Genomic DNA, 18,371 nt, shown 5'->3' with positions numbered 1-18,371 from the left:
GCAGCTACTTGTTAGAAAACAAAAGGTTGGCCTGGCCCAGGTAAAAAGGAGGGTGGGGGTGGGCAGCTACTCAAGGCTTTGGGTTTTGGAAGACACGTTTGGAGCTGCTCTTGCTTAAGGAGAGGAAGTCCCCATGACCCAGCACAGAGCTGCGGCTCCTTCTCCTCTGGGGTGAGCCTCTGCTCATAAGAGCAGCCACTGACCTAAGGCCTTATTAACCCCTTCCTCACTAAAGGAGGGACCGATCACCCTCTGCTCACACCCAGCTGCCGCTGCCCGCTGCTCCTTCAGCGCTGCTCTGAGTTTCTCTGCGCTGAAGCCGCGCCCTGCCCTGCCCTGCTGGGACGTCCTGCAGTTCCAACTCCTGCCGAAAAATTGTCTGATACATCTCGTCCACAGCCCAACATCTTTTGTTCATTCCTGCTGCTCCAGCTTAGTGTTTTTCGGAGTCTCAGAGTCCTGCAGGGGCACTGGGAGTGACTGCCCCAGGGCTTTGTGAAGCAAAACCTCTCCTCCATCCTTTCCCATCTCGGCCAAAAATGCTGTCACAGGGTCCGTACTTGTGTTTATTATTAATTCCATAGTTATTGTTGTTTTATTTGCCATGTTATACATATTAGTAAAAAAACTGTTATTCCCATCCTCATATCTTTGCCTAAAATCCCCTTAATTTCAAAATTATAATAATTCAGAGAGAGTAATCATTAACTTATCATTTGTTTAACTAACTTACACCTTGACCAATACGAATTGCTTCTAACCCCTCGCTAAAATCTTAACGCTTTAAAATCATGATTCGGTGGAAAAGAGGAACTGGGACAGCGGGAAGAAGGGTCCCATGGCAGCCATGGGGAACTGGGGGTGCGGAATCGGGGTTGCCCCGGAGCTCTTGGCTACTCTGGGCTGCTGGGGGGCTGCTGGGGGGAGACACCCCCGGACCTGTGTCCTGCACACACAGCGCTGTTCCAGGAGATGGTTTAGTCCGAGTGTCACTTCATTCACGGCACCGACCGGCTGAGGTTCGTGGAGAGGAACATCTCCAACCGGGAGCAGTTCCTGCACTTGGGCAGCGATGTGGGGCTGCACGTGGGGACACCTCCTTTGGGGACAAGGCTGCCAGGCACTGGAACAGCGACCCGCAATGGATGGAGTACAGACGGGCTGCGGTGGACAGGCACTGCCGGCACAACTACGAGTTGTCCAGCCCGTTCCTCGTGGAGCGCAGAGGTGAGCGTGGGGCACAGCGTGTCCCCTCGGGCCCTGCCCTGGGAATGACCCTGGAGCCCCTCAAAACCTCCCTGGGAATCACCCGAGACACGTCAGCCCTTCTTGTGCCCATCCCCGGGGCCTCCTGCCCCTCACCCCAAGTGACTACAGTGGCTCTCCCAGTCCATCCCAGTCTCTCCCAGTGTCCTCACAGTCCCTCCCAGTTTCACCAGAGTCCCTCCAAATTCCTCTCAGTCCACAGCCATTCAATTCCCTGTCCACTCCCAGTGTTTCTAATTCCAATCCGGGACCTCCACCGTCTCTCCCAGTGCCTTCCCAGGCACTTCCAGTCTGTTCCAAGTCCTTTTCAGTCCAATTCCAGACCGCTACCCTCTCTCCCATTATTCCAATCCACTCCACTCTCTCCAATTTTATTCCCAGTCTTTCAAAGTACCACACCAGCCCTCCTTCACATATCCCAGTTCCCCCAAGCTGATCCCAGTGTGTCCCCACTCTCTCCCAGCGCCCCCCAGTGTCCCCATCTCACTGCGGCCCTCGAGCTCCCAGCCCGGCCCCGGCTGCCTGCTCTGCTCCCTCAGGGATTTCTACCCTGCCGACATCCAGCTGAGCTGGTTCCAGGGCCAGCAGGAGCTCTCGGGACACGTGGTGGCCACTGACCTGGTCCCCAATGGGGACTGGATTTCTACCAGCTCCTGGTGCTGCTGGAAACCCCTCCTGGCACGGGGTCAGCTCCAGCTCCAGGTGGAGACGTCAGCCTGGAGCACCCCCCTGAGCCGGCACTGGGGCACGGCCCGGACCCCACAGTGTGGGGGGAGTGGGAGAGGAACCGGGAGAGCTGGAAGACGGATTAGGGTGTGCTGGGAGTAACTGGGGGAGAGTTTCAGAGAGTCTACTTGAAATTGGGAGTACGGCTCAGGGGTTTAGAAGGTCTGAGAAGGAGTTTGAAGAATGCTGGGGAGGGCGGGATGGGGTTGTAGGGGTCCTGGTGGGCACTGGGAGGGAGTTTGGGGGTACTGGGTGTTACTGGGAGGAATTTGAGGGAGTCTGGAGGGGATGGAAAATGATCAGGAATTGGAAAGCAGTTGGAATGAGGCTGGTTGTGATGGGAAGAGACTGGGATGGTGTAGGTGAATCCTGGTGGGACTGGGAAGGGACTGGGAGAGGGTTTGGGGGTTCTTGGGCAGTGGGGGGCAATTGGGAGGGGGCTGTGGGATCCTGAAAGGGACAGGAGGTGCTTTGGTGGGTCCTGGGGTGGCTGGGAAGAGTTTAGGAGGAGGTTTCAGGGGGCCCTGTGTGGGCTGGGGACGATTGGGAAGGTGCTTGTAGGGGCTTGGGGTGTCTGAGAGGTTTTGGGGGTCCTGACCCCTTTGGACACCCAGAGATGCCGCCGGACTCCGCCAGCAGCAAGGTGACAATGGGGATCGAGGGTTCCGTGTTTTGCTTCGGCTTCCTGGCCCAGGGGCTCGGCTCTACCTGCGAAAGAAGGTGAGGGGGGTCCTAGGGAGTCATATGCCCCCTATCCTGGAGCGTGTGTGCTCCCCCTGGGGCCCCCACCCAGGGTCACCCACTCTTCTCTGCCCACAGAGCTCCTGAGCCAGCAGCAGTGGCCTTCCACCAGCTGGGACCCCCAGATCCATCCACCCGCTGATTTTGGAGGCACCGTGTGACCCCCCAGCACAGCTGCTCCCAGTGCTCCCAATAAAGCTGCCCAGTTCGCCCCGGTCCCGTTTATTGTGGGGCGGGACTGGGGAGGAACTGGGGGGACCCCGCGGGGGGATCGTGACTGGGCGGGGAGGGCGGGTCCAGGTGGGGAACACTGGGTGCTGCGGGTCTGCCCGGCAACCGGTGAGTCATCACAGCTGCTCTCTCTGATTGGCTGAATCTTCTTCATCGCATTCTCTGATTGGCTGAGGAGAGGCCCGGCAGTTGACAGAAGGAACAGGAGAGATCCCGCCCCGAGCACCGGCACGGGAACAACAGAGCCAGCCTGGGCACAGCGAGGGAATTTATTACCAACCAAATCAAAGCAGCACAAGGAGAAGGGAAAGAAATCTCTCCAGCCCCTTCCCCGCACCCAGCGGGGATAACCAGGACCAAAGATCACCAGGGCTCTGCCCAACGGGGGTCACTGGGGATCATCCAACACCGATCCTCCCACGGGGGATAGAGCTGGAGCAGAGCACGAAGCTCTTCCCACACTCGGGGCACTCACAGGGCTTCCCTTAGTGGTGCCTCCGTTGGTGTCGGGTCAAGTGAGAGCTCTGTGAGAAGCTCTTCCCACACTCAGGACACTCGTAGGGCCTCTCCCCAGTGTGGATGCGCTGGTGGACAGTGAGGGTGGAGTTGAGATTGAATCCCTTCCCGCAGTCGGGGCAGCGGAAGGGCCTCTCCTCTGTGTGAATCCGCTCATGTAGGAGGAGACTGGAGCTGGTCTGAAACCTCTTCCCACACTCAGGACACTTGTAGGGCCTCTCCCCAGTGTTGATGCGCTGGTGGCTTCTCAGGGCAGTGCTCCACGCAAAACTCTTCCCACATTCCAAGCAGGTGTAGGGCCGTTCCCCTGTGTGGATCACCTGGTGCTGCATCAGATAAGAAATAGTCCTGAAGCTCTTCCTGCATTTCCCACACTCATAGGGCTTCTCCCCAGTGTGGATCATCTGGTGTTGGATCAGCTTGGAGCTGTAGCTGAAACCCTTCCCACATTCCAAGCACTTGTGGGGCTTCTCCCCTCCATGAGGCTTCTCCACCAGCTCTGAGCTCTGCCTGGATCTCCGGCCGCCTTCCCGGCTCAGGGAGGGTCTTTCCTCCTCGCAGATCCCTGGGCTGGGTTTGCAGCCCCTCTTCCTGTGGGATCTCTGGGGTATTTCCTCCTCCTCCATCCACCGACGCCTTTGGAATGACAAATCCTGGTTTGGGGGAAAACACAAGAGAGCACCTTGGGCTGGGGGTTTCTCCTTCCAAAGTGCAATTCAGGAAGTCATTGGGCATCTTGCGTCTCTAAGAACCTCCAAAACACAACGATTCAGCACAAAAATTATCCAAACATCAAGACATAGATCAAAAACTCCCCAAAAAGCAAGTTTCAGCCCAAATCCCTTCCAAAATATAAAGATTCAGCCGCTGCAAAAAACCAAAGCACCAACATTTAGCCCAATAAAGCTCACAAACACCAAGATTCACCCCTGTGAAAATCATGGATGGTCCTCTTCAGTCACCTGCTGCATGTGGGGGGAGCAACGCTCCTGGGGCTGGGGCAGAGGCTGCAGATACAGGGAGGAGTGGAACATTGTGCTGCTTCCCATTTCTGACCCTCTTGCGGTGTCCCTACTCTTCCTCACACTCCTCATCCTCCATTACTCTTCTTTCTCCTGCACAATCCCACCTGCTCCTCCCACGTGCATCCTTTGACCATTTTGTTCTTCAACCCTGCTTCTCCTTCCCTTCTCCTGCTGCCCCCAGGCCCAGCAGCCACTGCCGGCTCCCTCTTCCCCCCAAACCCACAGCATCCCAGCGCAGGGGCAGCGATGGAGCTGGGGCAGCTCGGGCTGGGGCAGCGCTGGGCTCTCGGCCGCTCCCGCCCGCACTCGCTCCCCACTGCAGCCGCTGCCGCCACCACAGCGCGGGGGGGCCCGGCCTTGGCGCTCCCCCCCTCCCACCTCCCCAAATTCCCCTGCCGGGGGGCGCTGGGGCCAGGAGACCGACGAGTGACAGATCAGGGGGTTTGGGAAGAGTCGGCAGCCAGAGAGCACTGAAAATCTCAGCAGGGACTACAGTGGCATCTTCGGGGACTAAACATGGCAGGGCACCCATGGAGGGTAAAAAGGGAAAGCCACGAAGGGATCCCGGCAAAAGAGATGATGATCCCAAAATATCTCTGAAGGGTCCCTTGGGAGCATGTTGAGGGAGTTTGTACATTATTCCAGAGGTAATCAAGGATATGGACACCCAGAGGGGCAATAAGGGAAGTCCAGAAGAGATTTAGACAGCAAGGGATGGATGGTGTTGGTGTGCTGGGAAGGGATTGGGTGAAGGGGAGTGTGCAGGAATATGGTTCAGGAAAGAAGCAGCAGGAGGAATCTCTGTGGGAAGAAAAAGGGTGATGGAAAAGAGGAGGAAGAGAAAAATTCTGAGGATGTTTTTCAGTAGGCTCTTATCCTCAGAAGTTGCCAGCTGCTGCAGATCCTTTGTATCCCCGGTTGCCAGGACAGGCACACAAGGAGGTGAGGATTGCAGGGGGTTTCTCTGTGCTGGGCAGCGGCAGGAGCGGGCGCAGAGGGGCGGCACCGGGAGCACGGGCTGGGGGCCTGTGGGGAGCTGCGGGGCCGGGCCGGGGCTGTGGGGCAGCCGGGGCTCAGCGCCGGGCGCTGCCTGAGCCCAGCACCCCCCGGCAATTGCAGGCCCGGCAGTGGCCCCCGGCCCCCAGGAGGCTGCGGGACGCCCCGGCCGCTGCCCGGCCCCGTGGAGCTGCCGGCCCTGCCCGCCGGGGGGGCCGCGTTTGGACACTGCGGCAGGACAGGCACCGGCTCTGGGATACGGGCTGGCCACGGCAGCCACAGCACAAGGAGCAGCAGGAAGGAACAGCTGCGAAATGGGCATTGGACGTGCAAGCATCCAGATTAGCTTTTAAGGACTTTCTCTGGGTCACTGCAGAAAGGAATGATTTAGCAGAAAGCTCAGCAGCTGTCAGAGGATGAGCACCCCCAGGCACTGAGGGGGCTGCAGGAGGGGCAGAAGAAGCCCCTGGAGCAGTTGGTCACAAAGGCACAGCAGGGGAATGCAAGAAGGGATGAGGAAAAGGCCAAGGGGAAGGCAAAGGCCATGGCAGAGTTTCTACAGCCCCTGAGGGATGAACCCCAGGGCCCAAGGGGGCCCCAGCACCCAGGGGCTCTCACATCCTTACACCATCCTGAACCAGGTGCCCTCCTCACACTGCCACCATTCAGTCCTTGATGGCAAAGATGCTTTCTGGGGATGCCCACTCACACAGGATGGTAAACTGGATTTTGCCTTTGAGTGGGAACAAGAGGTAGAAGGGAAAATGGGAAAGACATGGATGGTCCTTCTGCAGGGATGCACGGAAGCACCAGCCTTATTGGAGCAAGCCTTGCAGAAAATATCACAAGAATTTACCCCAACCCCAGGGATTGGGTTAATGCAGGATGTGGATGACTTGCTGCAATCAGGAGGACAAGAAGTGGCAGAAGAAGCCTCTGTGAAATGGCTGAATGTTCAGGCTAAAAATAATTTTTGAGTATTTGAAATAAAAGAGGAAATGATGGAGAATAGTGTTAAATATTCAGGACGTATTTTGAATGAAGGTTTGTGGTGTATTGACCCGGAGAGGATCTGCGGAATCTCAGAAGTAATCCAGGACTGAAAAGGACGTGCAAGAATTCTGAGGATTAATAGGAAATTGCAGGACCTGGATTGAGGATTCCCGGTTCTAGCCAGAATATTGTATGACTTTTTAAACCCCAATAGCTTCAATGTTGTGGTATGGACAAGAAAAAAGAAACAAAAGCTGAGAAAATGAAAAATAACAAAACAACTGGTGACCTAGCTATGGCACTTCAAGTCTCAGAAAAGAAATTTGAATTGTATGTGTGTTTTAAGTACGTATTACATTACATTACTGGCTTTTTGTAAATATTAAAATGAATATTCTATGTTGAAAAACTTTGCTGCGTGAATATAGTTTTAGTTCTGTGATTAACAGAACTTATAAGTAGTAGTGATAAATATAATTCTTTGGACTATAATATTTTGATGTAAAAAGCTTTTGTTCATGTAAATAACTCAGAGAATCCTAAAAAAGATAATCAGAAAATTATTCACAGTCCTGGATTATGGAACACCAGAGAAGGAAAAAGAATTATTTACAGGTCAGAGGAGAATGATTATGGATAATGCATGAAGGTCTACGAATATGCAACATGTTGCTGCATTTAGGAAGTGTTTTCTGAGTCAGTGTGTGCCCTTGGCTGAAGGCCAAGCATCCGGCCATTATAACCTTTGGCCAGAGCCAGGGCAGATATTCAATTCTCTCCCTTGGAATTGATCTTTGCAATTCCTTACCCTGGTAATTCTCCACCTAGTGCGGGCTGGAGATAAGGGATGTATATTTCATGCAGTCTGTGGCCAGAATCCTGTCTCTTGTGAAATCTCTGCCACAGGAAGCTGGGCTGGCACAGAGCCTGCCTTGGCACTTTGCTGTTCACAGCATCCACCCAGGACTCTGCCTCTCAATTACACTCACACACTGGCCTGCCTGCGATTCCATTGCTGGAAAGTATACCAAATTTAAAATTTTTTTACATTCCATTTTACTAGTCAGGCTCGGTTTGCCTTTCTCTCAGGAAAGAAATTTTAAAACGCTTTTTTTAAGGGATGTTGCACCACTCAACAGAGATGAGTTTAACATCTCAACAGACTGGGAATAGCCCAAAAGATTCCCACAAAGAGAACGACATTCAACAAAACATCAAGGAAACATCAGCAAACATCAAGGAACACCCACCCCAGACACTGCCCCTGGCCCAGATGGAGACACCTGGTCTGGAAAAGACTGAGAAGGAAATCCAGGAATGTGGATCTAATTAACATCAGAAGAGGAGAAATCCGTGTGCAATAGGAAACCAAACACTAAGAACTACACAACTTGGAAGCAATGAACACTAAACCAATGGATTTCAATGGGTTCAGACTGTAAAAAGTTTAGGAAAAATCCCGAAAAATTCACATCTCATGGAATGGTTTTCTCTGCACACCCGGGCTATGTGTGGATGAAATTATTTCTGTTGCTCATTGTAGAGAGCCTGGTGCAGGAATAGCTGGAAGAAAAAGGCCATAGTCTGATCAACTTAGTAAAGCTAGCAAAGTGGGCCTCAGTCTCACGGATACAGTGTCCTTGAGATAGGGAAGGCACGCAGAATTGAGAAAAACATGAATGCCGAAGTGCTTAGCTAAGCCGCACAGCTAGACCAATGATGAGCTCAGATTTTGCACTATGCATGAGCTAATTAAGCACTGTATTTAATCGCCACTCTGTGTATCAATAAACGAGACTTTGCTGATGACCGAATTGGTGTCCGCGTCTCCCTTCTCCGACAGCTCATCCTGACAAGGATAAAGTAATGCCTTGACTCTCTAACATTAACATATTGTTGGAGAGTTTTTGTTTTTCCTGCACTTTCAGTGACAAGATTACAGCATTAGGAAAATTTGTCATAGTAATCCTACTTTTATATTCTGAGTTGGGTTTGGACCAGGGCTATGAGAATCAATTTGTACTCCTAGGAGAAGAAATAGAAAAATCTAGATTGCATTGGAATTTCTTTGTGTGTATTTGTGGGTGGCTCTTAATGATGGCACAAGTTCAGAAAGAGTTTTTCGATGCTCACCTTTATGTTGCATTTTGCAAAACTACAAGAGTATTAATGGTGAGGCTTCAACACATAAACAGTTAGTACAATATCGTTAAAAAAAAAGAGAAAAGAAAAAAAAACCAGATTGTGGGGGTGCACATGTGGATCACCTAATGGCTGCTCTGTAATAGAAGCACTGGATCCAGGCACAGCCACCAGAGGAGCTTTAGAAATGCAAATTAACACTGCTAGGGCAATGTGTGCACAATGAACCAGGATCTTCATGCCTGGGGGAGGAATTTCGGTGATTGTTTCTGTCCCCCACTCCAAGCTCTGCCTGCTTGCACAGATGGAATTTGCACAACTAAAGGCAGAGCCCATAGTGAGGATATCTGACTGCAACAGAAATTGGTTAAGCTGCAAAGGGAATCAGCAAACGGAGAATGTTGGGAAAGCTTTACTAAAAAAAGTGTGGGAGAATCATCCCTCTCCCTGCTCCAACCTGTGCTGTCACTGTCCAGGTTATATAGGGTGTATTGGGGCACTGGGGTGGTTTTGGTGCCACAAGTTCGGGGAAATGAGTTGGAAATCCAAGTATGTGGTGATTTAATTCGAGAAAAGTGGTCAATTGATGCAGCCCTGGATGGAGGGAGCACCCAAAAACGCAAAAAAGATGAACAGACACCAGAGCCAATCCTACAACACCATGGACCAGCCCCTGAGAACCCTAACGAATTCATATCAGGACACAGAAAATCCATCCATAATTTGATTGGCAGAATTAGGATAAAAAGAATCCTGGAAAAAATAACCAACCAGACAGCTCCAGCTCCTGACCTTCCTGACGACCAATCCACTGAAATAAGGAAGGAGACATTTCACATGGGATAGGATCAGATTATCTATTAACAGAAGGAGGAGGAGTTTACGCAAAATTACATGACTCAAACTGCTGTTCGCAAATAGATGATAACTGAAAAGTGGTGAAACAGATAACAAAGGAAATAAGAAATTAGCTCAGGTACCAGTCCAAACAGGGAAAGGATGGGAATGGGACACGTTTTCGGGGTTCCCTGGAATACCATGGCTTTAACGAATGCTGCTCCTCCTCTGACGTGCTGCAGCAACTCTCATCTTTTTACCATGCACGACATCTTGCGCCAAAGAGGACGCAGGAAAAGAGATTGAGTCAATGGAAATTAAAAGTTTGTAAAGGCAATTCTTGAGAAAATAAGAAAATGAGGGATTGCAAGCAGTAAGATTAATATCGTAGTGGGGGTGCATATTAACGAGGACATGCAGTAGGTGGATCGGGAAGTCTGAACCTTCCAAGTACCTCAGCCAGTGGGGACGGAGATGGGGGCGGGAAAATGAGGATAAAAAGGAGGCGACGCTTTAGAGACCGTATGGCAAATGCCGCATGGCCTCTCTTTGTTCATCAATAAAGTCACTTCTGCAGGACTCCTCTGTCTCCTGCGGGCACAAATACCTCTGCCCACGGGAATTTTCCCGCACAGCCCCGGGCACAGGGCAGACACCTCTGTGCCACCCACAGCAACCGGGACGAGCCAGCGCTGCTCCGGCACCGGCTCCTGCCGAGGCCCCAGCGGGAAGGAGACCGCGGGCAGCCGCTCCCGCAGCGCCCTCAGCCCAGCGCCAACACGGGCCCGCACCGGCACAACCAACCCGCCAGAGCCCCCTGCCGCCCCCTCGGCCCGCAGCGAGCCCCGAGCCCCCGCAGAACCGAGCGCGGCTCCCACCTGCGCTGGGGCCGCCTCCGAGCTCCGCCGCCGCCTCCCCGGGCTCCGGCCGCTGCCGCCGCTGCCGGGCCCGCACAGACGCTGCCACAATGGCGCCTTTGCTGCTCTGCCCAATCAGCGCGCGACAACCAGGAGTGACATTGGCACAATCAGCCAATGGCAGCGAGGGGCGGGCTCTGCACACGGCCCAGCCTCGGCCCGCGCTCTCACGGCCCCCCGGGCTGTGGGAGGGCAAAGGCGGAGATGAGGAACAGCCCTGGAACGGGCCCGGGCCCGAGCCGCCATTGGCCTGGAAACACAAAGTTCTCCGCAGCTCCCGGCACGCCTTTCCCAGCCCCGCGTGTTCGCTGCCTCCGGCTCAGCGCGCAGCCCTGGAGCCTCTCTTCTCCTATCCCCTAATTCGGACCGTCAGTGCATGGCATTGATTTCCTCCACAAAATGGGGAATCTGTCCCAAACCCCTGTGGATGAGTGGGAGAGGGGAGAGATTTCTGGCAGAAAACTCCAAAAACTCAGAGCAGTGTAATGAGAAGTAAATGAAGACCCTTTAAACTAGCTTTCCACTCGCCTCCCTCCTTCCAGCTGCACCTCCTACCCCGGCAGTGCAGAAACGACGCTCACTTTTTAGAATTTTAGTGATTTATGAAACCTTAACAAAATATAGTAAAGGTCTTACGACAAACGACGCTGTTATTTTGGGGGTTATTTAAAGTCTCATGGGTTTATTAAACTTTAGCATAAAAATACGCCAAAAGACTGAATAAAGGGAAAAATCAGCGCTGGGAGCACAGGACGAAAGCAGCAGACCCGGGTGTGATTTGGGGGCCCAGGGGTCCCCGGGCCGCCCCCCTCGATCTCAGCCAACGGGTGCGAGCGGCGCGGCCCCGCTGCTGAGCACTGACCCCGTCCCGGGGGCCGCCGGGACCCCCCCGGAAAAAACCCGCACCTGCACCCCCCCTTCAGTCCCTCCGCCCTTCCCATCCCTAAGGGGAAAAGGGGGAAAGGGGAGGACCTGGGGCGGGATCACCCGGAGACCCCCGGGGTGAGGAGCAGGAGGGGAGGGGGGGGTTTGGCTCGCGCTGAGTGGGGGGGTCCCGCGCGAGGATTTTGGGGGGGTTCGCTCGAGGAATTTTTGGGGTCCTCGTGCGACGGATCCTCGTGTCACCCAGAACAATCTGGGGAGCTCTTTGTGTCACCCAGAGGAATTTAGGGGGGCCCTCGTGTCACTGAGAGGAATTTTGGCGCTCCTGGTGCCACCGAGAGCCCCGCGAGTGTCACCAAGAGCTCTTCAAGTGCCCCCAGCTCTTTGTGCCACAAGGATCCCCTAGAGTGCCACCAGCTCCTCGTATCACTGAGAGCCCCTCGTGCCACCAGGACCTCGTGGCAGAGAATTTGGGCAGAGTCTCTGTGCCACCGGGAGCCCCTGAGTGTCACCAGCCCCGTGTCAGGGTCCCCAGTGTCACCGGGGTCTCTCTCTGTGTCACACACCAGGAACCAACCCCCCCTCCGAGCACCAGCACCCCCGAATTTAACCGTCCTCGTGCACCGGGACCCCCTCAGGACCCTCGAGTTTCCTCTCTCCCCTCCTCGTGCACCGGCATCACCGGACCGCCCCCCCTTTCCCGAGGAATCGCCGGAGACCCCCTCCATCAATCACCGGGCACCGGGACCACCAGAGGACCTCCCCCATCAATCAGCACCGTCACCGTGCACCGGGACTCCCCGCCCCATCGAGCAGTGACACCCCCTCATCGTGCACCGGGACCGCCGGACCCCCCCTCAAACATCGCCAGCCTCGGGCACCGAGATCACCGGAGACCCCTCCATGAGTCACCGGGACCCCCCCGTCATGCACCAGGACCACCGGAGACGTCCCCAGGAATCACCGGACAGCCCCTCACCAATCACCGGGCACCGGGACGCCCCCTCGGGCACCGGGACTGGACCCCCCCCCTCGTGTACCGACCACCCTCCGGTGCACAGGGCCCGGACCCCCCTTTGTGCCCCCCCTGCCCATCCCGGGGATTCCGCCCCTCCCCTCTCCTTTGACTTCCCCCGGGAACAGGAGCGGGAATGGGGGGGGGTGGGGGCGTGCGCTGGGGGGGCACCGGGGTGTCCCCAGCACCGGGGGGCGTCCCTTGGGGCTCGCTCCTTCCCCCCCCCTCCGGTTATCACCAGGGCCCCTCCCAATTTACCGGGGCTCCCCCTATTCACTGCCCCCCCGTTCACCGACCCCCCAAAGCGCTGGGACGCCCCCTCACTCACTGCCCCTCCCCCATCCATGGGACCCCCCCACTCACCGCTCCCCCCGTCACCAGGACCCCAAAATCCATGGGACTCCCCCCACACTCATCAAGACCCCCCCAAATCCATGGGACCCCTCCCTCCCCCCCACTCCCCACCCCCTTCTCAGCACTCCCCGGGCCCTCCCCATTGATCGAACGCCCCCATGGCCCCCCCAGCCCCTCGCCCTCGCATTGGGCCCCCCCGGGGCCGAGGCAGAGCCCTCCCTGAGGGACACCCCTCATCCCCGGCCTGCAGCCGCCCATGGAGCCGCTGACCACAACTCCCTGCCTGCGTCCATCCGGCCAATTCCTCTGGCCCCGCACAGCCCAGCCTGCAAAGCCAGGCCTGGCACTGTGGGGCTCGGGGGGTCTGTCCTGGGCCACTGGGCCTCACAGGCCTCTGGGCACAGCAGCGCTGTCACACACTGAAATGTTATGGGCAATGGCTTAAACGCTGCCAGGAAGGAGATTTGCATATTATGGCGAAACTGAATAAAGAGGCTGAGACCACCCCAGCCCAGCCCTCCTTCACCTGACTGCAGCTTTGGCCTGGGACTTGAGCGGCCTGACAGCACCTGAGGTACCATCAAGGTGACACCATTGATCAATTGCCTCTGGTCTAGGGACAAGGACACGAGACTGAGGCAGGAGAATGTATCCAAAGAAAGGCAAAGCCAGCAGCTGTCCTGAAAATCAGCTTGGGCCAGGCTGGGGCTGGGGGAGGCCGTAGCCCACAGGCTCATCTGCTGAGGCCACGTTTGCACACACTGCCCACAGCCAGCCAGGGAGGACGAGAGTTCTGGGGCTGTGGGGGAACCTCTGCTCACAGGCACTCAACACCCATCCTCCCTCACACAAACTGGCTCCGCTGGAAAATGCCCAGCCCGGGAAGGCCACATCCACGGCACATTGCCGTGAGGGGCAGCTGAGCAGGGGCCAGAATCCATCCAAGAGCCCCAAAGCGCTGCCCAGACTCACTGCTGAGGCCTTGCAGCAGAGCACTGCTCCTGATGCAAAGGGATGCAGCAGAGCCAGAGGCTGCTGCCAGAGCCTGTGTCAGACTTGTCCCTGCCAGGGGAGGAACCTGGGCCTTCCCACCTGCCCCCAGTGTGTATGGACCCCCTGAACACCGTGTTTGTGGGGGACCCTGAGCACAAAGGAAATGGAGATGTAGAGCATCCACAGGAAGCCACTGGGATCCACAGAGTGGTGAGGTTTTCTACTTAATCTGGCTCTGTCACTCTCTTTCTCTCCCCCCACCTCTATTCCATTTCTATTTTTCTCTCTTTGTCATTGTCTTCGTTTTGAGTTGCCAATTTAAATAAACTTATTTTTCCTGTTGTGAGACAGAACCAGCAGCAAAAGAGCAAGGCAGGCCTAAAACTTGAGAGAGTATAAAAGAAAATTTATTAACTACATAAACAAAGAGAAAGGAAAAAAAAATTCAGAATAAGATTTTTTCAGATCACTCCTTCCTGCCCTCTCCTAATCTTCATAACAACAAAACAAACATATAGCAAATACTTCGGTCAGTGCCCAATTTAGTCTTTCTCACTTCACTTCTGGAGAGAGAAGCCTCTTTTTATTGAAGTTGTAGGGATTTTTCCCAGAGGAAGGAAAAAGACAGTTCTCTTGTAGTTTTATCTTTCACGATTTGCATCCGCCCGGGAACCTGCAACCATGACGCTCCTCCCAACTCTACAGCTGTCCCAAAGCTGTAGATGTGGGCCATGATTGTCTCATGGGGTATTACTTTTAAGAATGAAATGTTCAAACAGCAAAGATTCTCTTTCTCTCCTTTCTCTCTGCTCAGGCTTTATCTTCAGAAAACCGAAATCCCCTTCTTTTCTCAGGACAGAAATTCTCAACACAGGTGCTCTTTGGTCAAATCATCTATTAAATGGAACATTTCCATCCCCCCATGTCTCTTTCCATGATTTATAGGAATATTCAGTACATCAGTTCATCCCTACAATTTTACAAAAAGATTTTCAGCCATTTCAGCATCTTCTCATTCTCCTTCCATCTCAAAAACTTAGCTCTTACATCACTGACTTCAGAAATCTTTTTATTCCCTTTCATATTCAAAGGCAAGGCTGGAGGCTTTGCAAACCTTATCTGAGCACTAAAGAGTTAAAGTTTAACACAACTACTAAAGTTGGGCCAGGCTCAGGCCGTGCTGGGGGGGCAGCTGAGGTGTCAATCAGCCTTTCTGGGGCTGGGCTGCAGCCCCACACTGCTCATGGCCACCCGGGCAGGCCCGGCCCGTCCGGCAGCAGCAAGAGTCGGCCTCCCCCCCACGCCAGAGCCGCAGGCCCGTGGAGGAGGAAGCTGTGAAGGTCTTATCACAAAACATTTTCTCCCCCCGGCCATCGGGTCCCCCTCGTTGGCAAACGGGGCCCAAGCGGCCTCCCGAGCCTCCCCCCCGCATGGGGGAAGGGGGAAGCTCGGGTTGGTGTTACCTGCTCAGCCACCGGAAAGACAAAGAGACTCAGTTCTGGATTACCTCCTTCAAAATGTGTGTTCCCGGAGCGAACTAACTTTCTCTAATTGGCTGTTGCAGGTATCCCAACCCCCAGAGAAAAAATTCCCTTAGGAGGAACCTCTTCTGAGTTTCTTCTTCCTAAGTCAACCTATCACAGTGACACAGAGAACCTTCCAAGCGTTCTTTTCGTGAGCTGCTGCTGTGATGTCACAGGAGCGTTGCCACATCCCAGCGGTGCTCCCGTTGCTGTGGGACACAGAGGCCTCAGTGCCCAGAGGCTCTGGGTGCCTGCTGACTGCCGGAGGATCCTCCTGCCCGAGGCATTCTCGGCAGCCAGCCCAGCCCTGACCCGTGTCCGTGTGTGCCTGCAGGGGTGCAGCCTGCAGACGTGTGCAGCGCAGCCACAATGATCCAGCAAGTGGTTGCTGCAGTTTGCACTCTGTACTCTGTGGCTTATTCGGGGTATTTTTTAACCCACTTGGCAAGTAAGTTGAGGTTTTCTCTCGGTGCAGCATCTGTGGCTTTGGGCTTGCTGTGTGCTTTCTGTTCTTCCTCTGGACCTTTGAGTTGACTTTGTAACCAAATTGCCATGAAGACACCGTTGGTTTGGGAGAGCTCCTGCCAGCAGCTGCAGCTCAAAAAGGGGGTGTCTGCAGCCAGCGAGGCGTTTGCAATGAGGCCTGGGGGGGTTCTGTTCCCTCGAGCAGGGCGTCTGTGGCAGTGGAGCCTGGAACTCCCTTTGTTTGCTGGTCCAGCCAAGAACTGACACAGCCCAGGATTTTGTGCTGTTCTCTTGCTTGCTCTGTGAAGGGACTGTGGCTCCTGGAGGGATGCTGTGAAAGCAAAATGTTCTCTTGGGGTTACCTTGCTCCGTGGCATTTCCCACCACGGGCAATTTTTTTCCTACCAGCATCTGGTTCATGTTCCCTCTCCCATTGCAGGGCACCTCATGCGTGGATCCCAAGCAGCTCCTCCTTCGGTGAGTGGGAAGAAACCTCTGGTGTTCAGAATTGTGCAGCAAATTGTGAGCTCTGTGTGTGGCAGCCGAGTGCCATCCTGGGAGGCCGAAGGAAAGTCCCTGTCAGGGTCTTTGCAGCAGCAGCAGCAGCAGCAAAGGGATCCCTGGCAGTTTTCTCCTTTTCTGCTGAAGAGTTTTAGAAGAGCTGCAGGTCTGGTTTTGCAGGCAGAGGATTTGCCTTAGCCATGGTGAAATACCGAATTCCCAACAATAAGTGGCAATGTCATTTTTAGCCCATTGTTAGTTTGTACAACTCTGAACTCTGTTTGTGCTTCGTGCAGCTGGATGTGTAGCTGAAGATAAATAAGGTGACAACTGAGATAGAACTTCCTGTCCCTCACGCTACTGTCTGTCCTCAGGGCACCAAAGCTGCATCAGCACCTCCTCTGGCTGCCTCTGCTTCCAAAGAGGAAGAAGACAGCAGTGAGATTGCCGCTGTTCTGGGGGACGATGGTGAACACCCCGTGGTTTGGGAATACAACAGCAAGGCTCCCGCAGTGTGGGACAAGGACAGTGGACATCTCCCGGCATGGGAGGAGGATGGTGGATATCCCCTGGCATGGGACAAGGATAGAAAAGCTCCCATGGCGTGGGATGAGGGCGACGGACATCTCCCGGTGTGGGATGAGGACAGAGGACATCCTGTGGCTCGGGAAGAGAAGGGTGAACATATCCCAGCACGGGATGTGGATGGTGAACGTCTCGCGGCTTGGAAAGATGATGGAGAACCTGCCTCTGCTTGGGAAGAGGATGGAGAACCTGCAGCATTTTGGGAAGAGGACGAGGAACCTCCTTCTGCTTGGGAAGAGCACACTGAACCTCCCTCCGCTGTGGGATCCTGGGCTGAACATTCTGACAGCAGCACAGCCCTGCAGCCAGAGGGGACAGGGGAGCAGTGCCTGATGCAGCTGAGTACGTCTGTTCTGTTCCTGTGTGCCAGAGCAGGGTGCTGTGTGTGTGTCTCAGCATGAGCTGCACCCAGTGCTGCTCTGCAGCTGAATGTCACCGAGTCATTCATTGTCCTTCCCCAGCTGACACCAAGGGGCTCATGGCCCCAGGGAGTGGGGCTGCATTCTGGCTCTGCTGCAAGGCAGGGTCTCCATCTGGGAGGGAGCATCTTCCACGTGGTTTCTTTCAGGGAATATCGTGAGCGTGGGGGAGCCTGCTGAGAAATACCTGGGACTGGAGCAGATTGGCCAAGGGTAAGTGCATGGCAGTTCCTTCTGCACAAGCAGGGCCCAGGTATTTTGCTGGAGTCAGGAGAGCTCCAAACACCCTCCGACACTGGGGTATGATCCTGCTGTCTCTCAGTTTTGATCAGAATTGATAACTGTGGTCAGAAGGCACAGTCAAAGGCCTCTGAGGCTGGCAGTGTCCTGCCTGCAGCAAGGAGCAGGACCTGGAAGGTCTTCTGTGCCTGGAATTTGATTGCCCTAAAGAGCAACTCACCATCTGGTGACTCTCAGAAAACAGTTCTCAAGAAGAACTAATAAGTGCTTTTTTCAGCACAGGTAATAAACTCCATGCATTCAGCAACAGACACAGAGCTGCTGCACTCGAGGGGAAAATGCATCACCTGCCTGATGGCAGGGCCCTTGTGGATCCTGCAAGTCTTAGGCAGGAAATGCAAAAGGATGAAATACATTCTTTTCCACTTCTTTAGACACCAACTCCCACCTCAGGTTTTGAACTAAAGGAATTCAGTGTGGACATTCGCTCCAGCCCTTTTCCTTCGTGTTGGGCTCAGTTTTCTCTTGCACACCTTGCATGGCAGACGGCTGGTGGCTGCTGCACTGCTGTTTGAAGGGTCGATGCACGCAGGTGTTTTGTGAATGCTGCAGGCAGCAGAGATCTCCTGTCTGGGCTGCCTTTCACTCCCAGAGCCTAAAGCTCTGCTTCTTTCTTCTCTGCTGTTTTGTCTCCAGGGCTTTTGGAACTGTTTATAAAGGACTCGACAGGGCCACTGGAGGAGAGGTCAGTGCCACCACGTCCAGCACGTCTGGCAGCTCCCGAGGGCTTTCCCCTCTGCTGGGAGCTGTGGCTGCAGCTTTGGGGGCCCAGCAGAGCTTTCCTGCACAGGCTGCTCCTCTGAAGGCAGAGCAGTGTCAGCCTTCAGAACACAGCTGGGACAGACTTGGTGCTTCTGAAGTGCCCAGAGGAATGCAAGGAGGGCAGTGGCGTCTGTCAGAGCCGGACACCATGGCTTGGTCTTCATATCTAAAACCATGAATGC

General features: G+C 54.6%; 1 protein-coding gene across 1 annotated transcript in view; it reads right to left on the bottom strand.

Moving 5' to 3' along the window:
- Nucleotides 1-3,449: 3,449 nt before the first annotated feature.
- The window catches only part of LOC148219398 (uncharacterized), a 158,603-nt gene continuing 143,681 nt past the window's right edge, over nucleotides 3,450-18,371 (bottom strand). Inside the window, exon 7 of the mRNA XM_088157608.1 lies at nucleotides 3,450-3,836. Within this exon, the coding sequence (XP_088013734.1) occupies nucleotides 3,450-3,836 (387 nt within the window). The remainder of the gene's footprint in view (nucleotides 3,837-18,371) is intronic.

Source organism: Sturnus vulgaris, unplaced genomic scaffold (assembly GCF_052056855.1).
Source record: "Sturnus vulgaris isolate bStuVul1 unplaced genomic scaffold, bStuVul1.hap1 Scaffold_141, whole genome shotgun sequence".
NCBI lineage: Eukaryota > Metazoa > Chordata > Aves > Passeriformes > Sturnidae > Sturnus > Sturnus vulgaris.
This window is presented reverse-complemented; position numbering and strand designations above follow the sequence as displayed.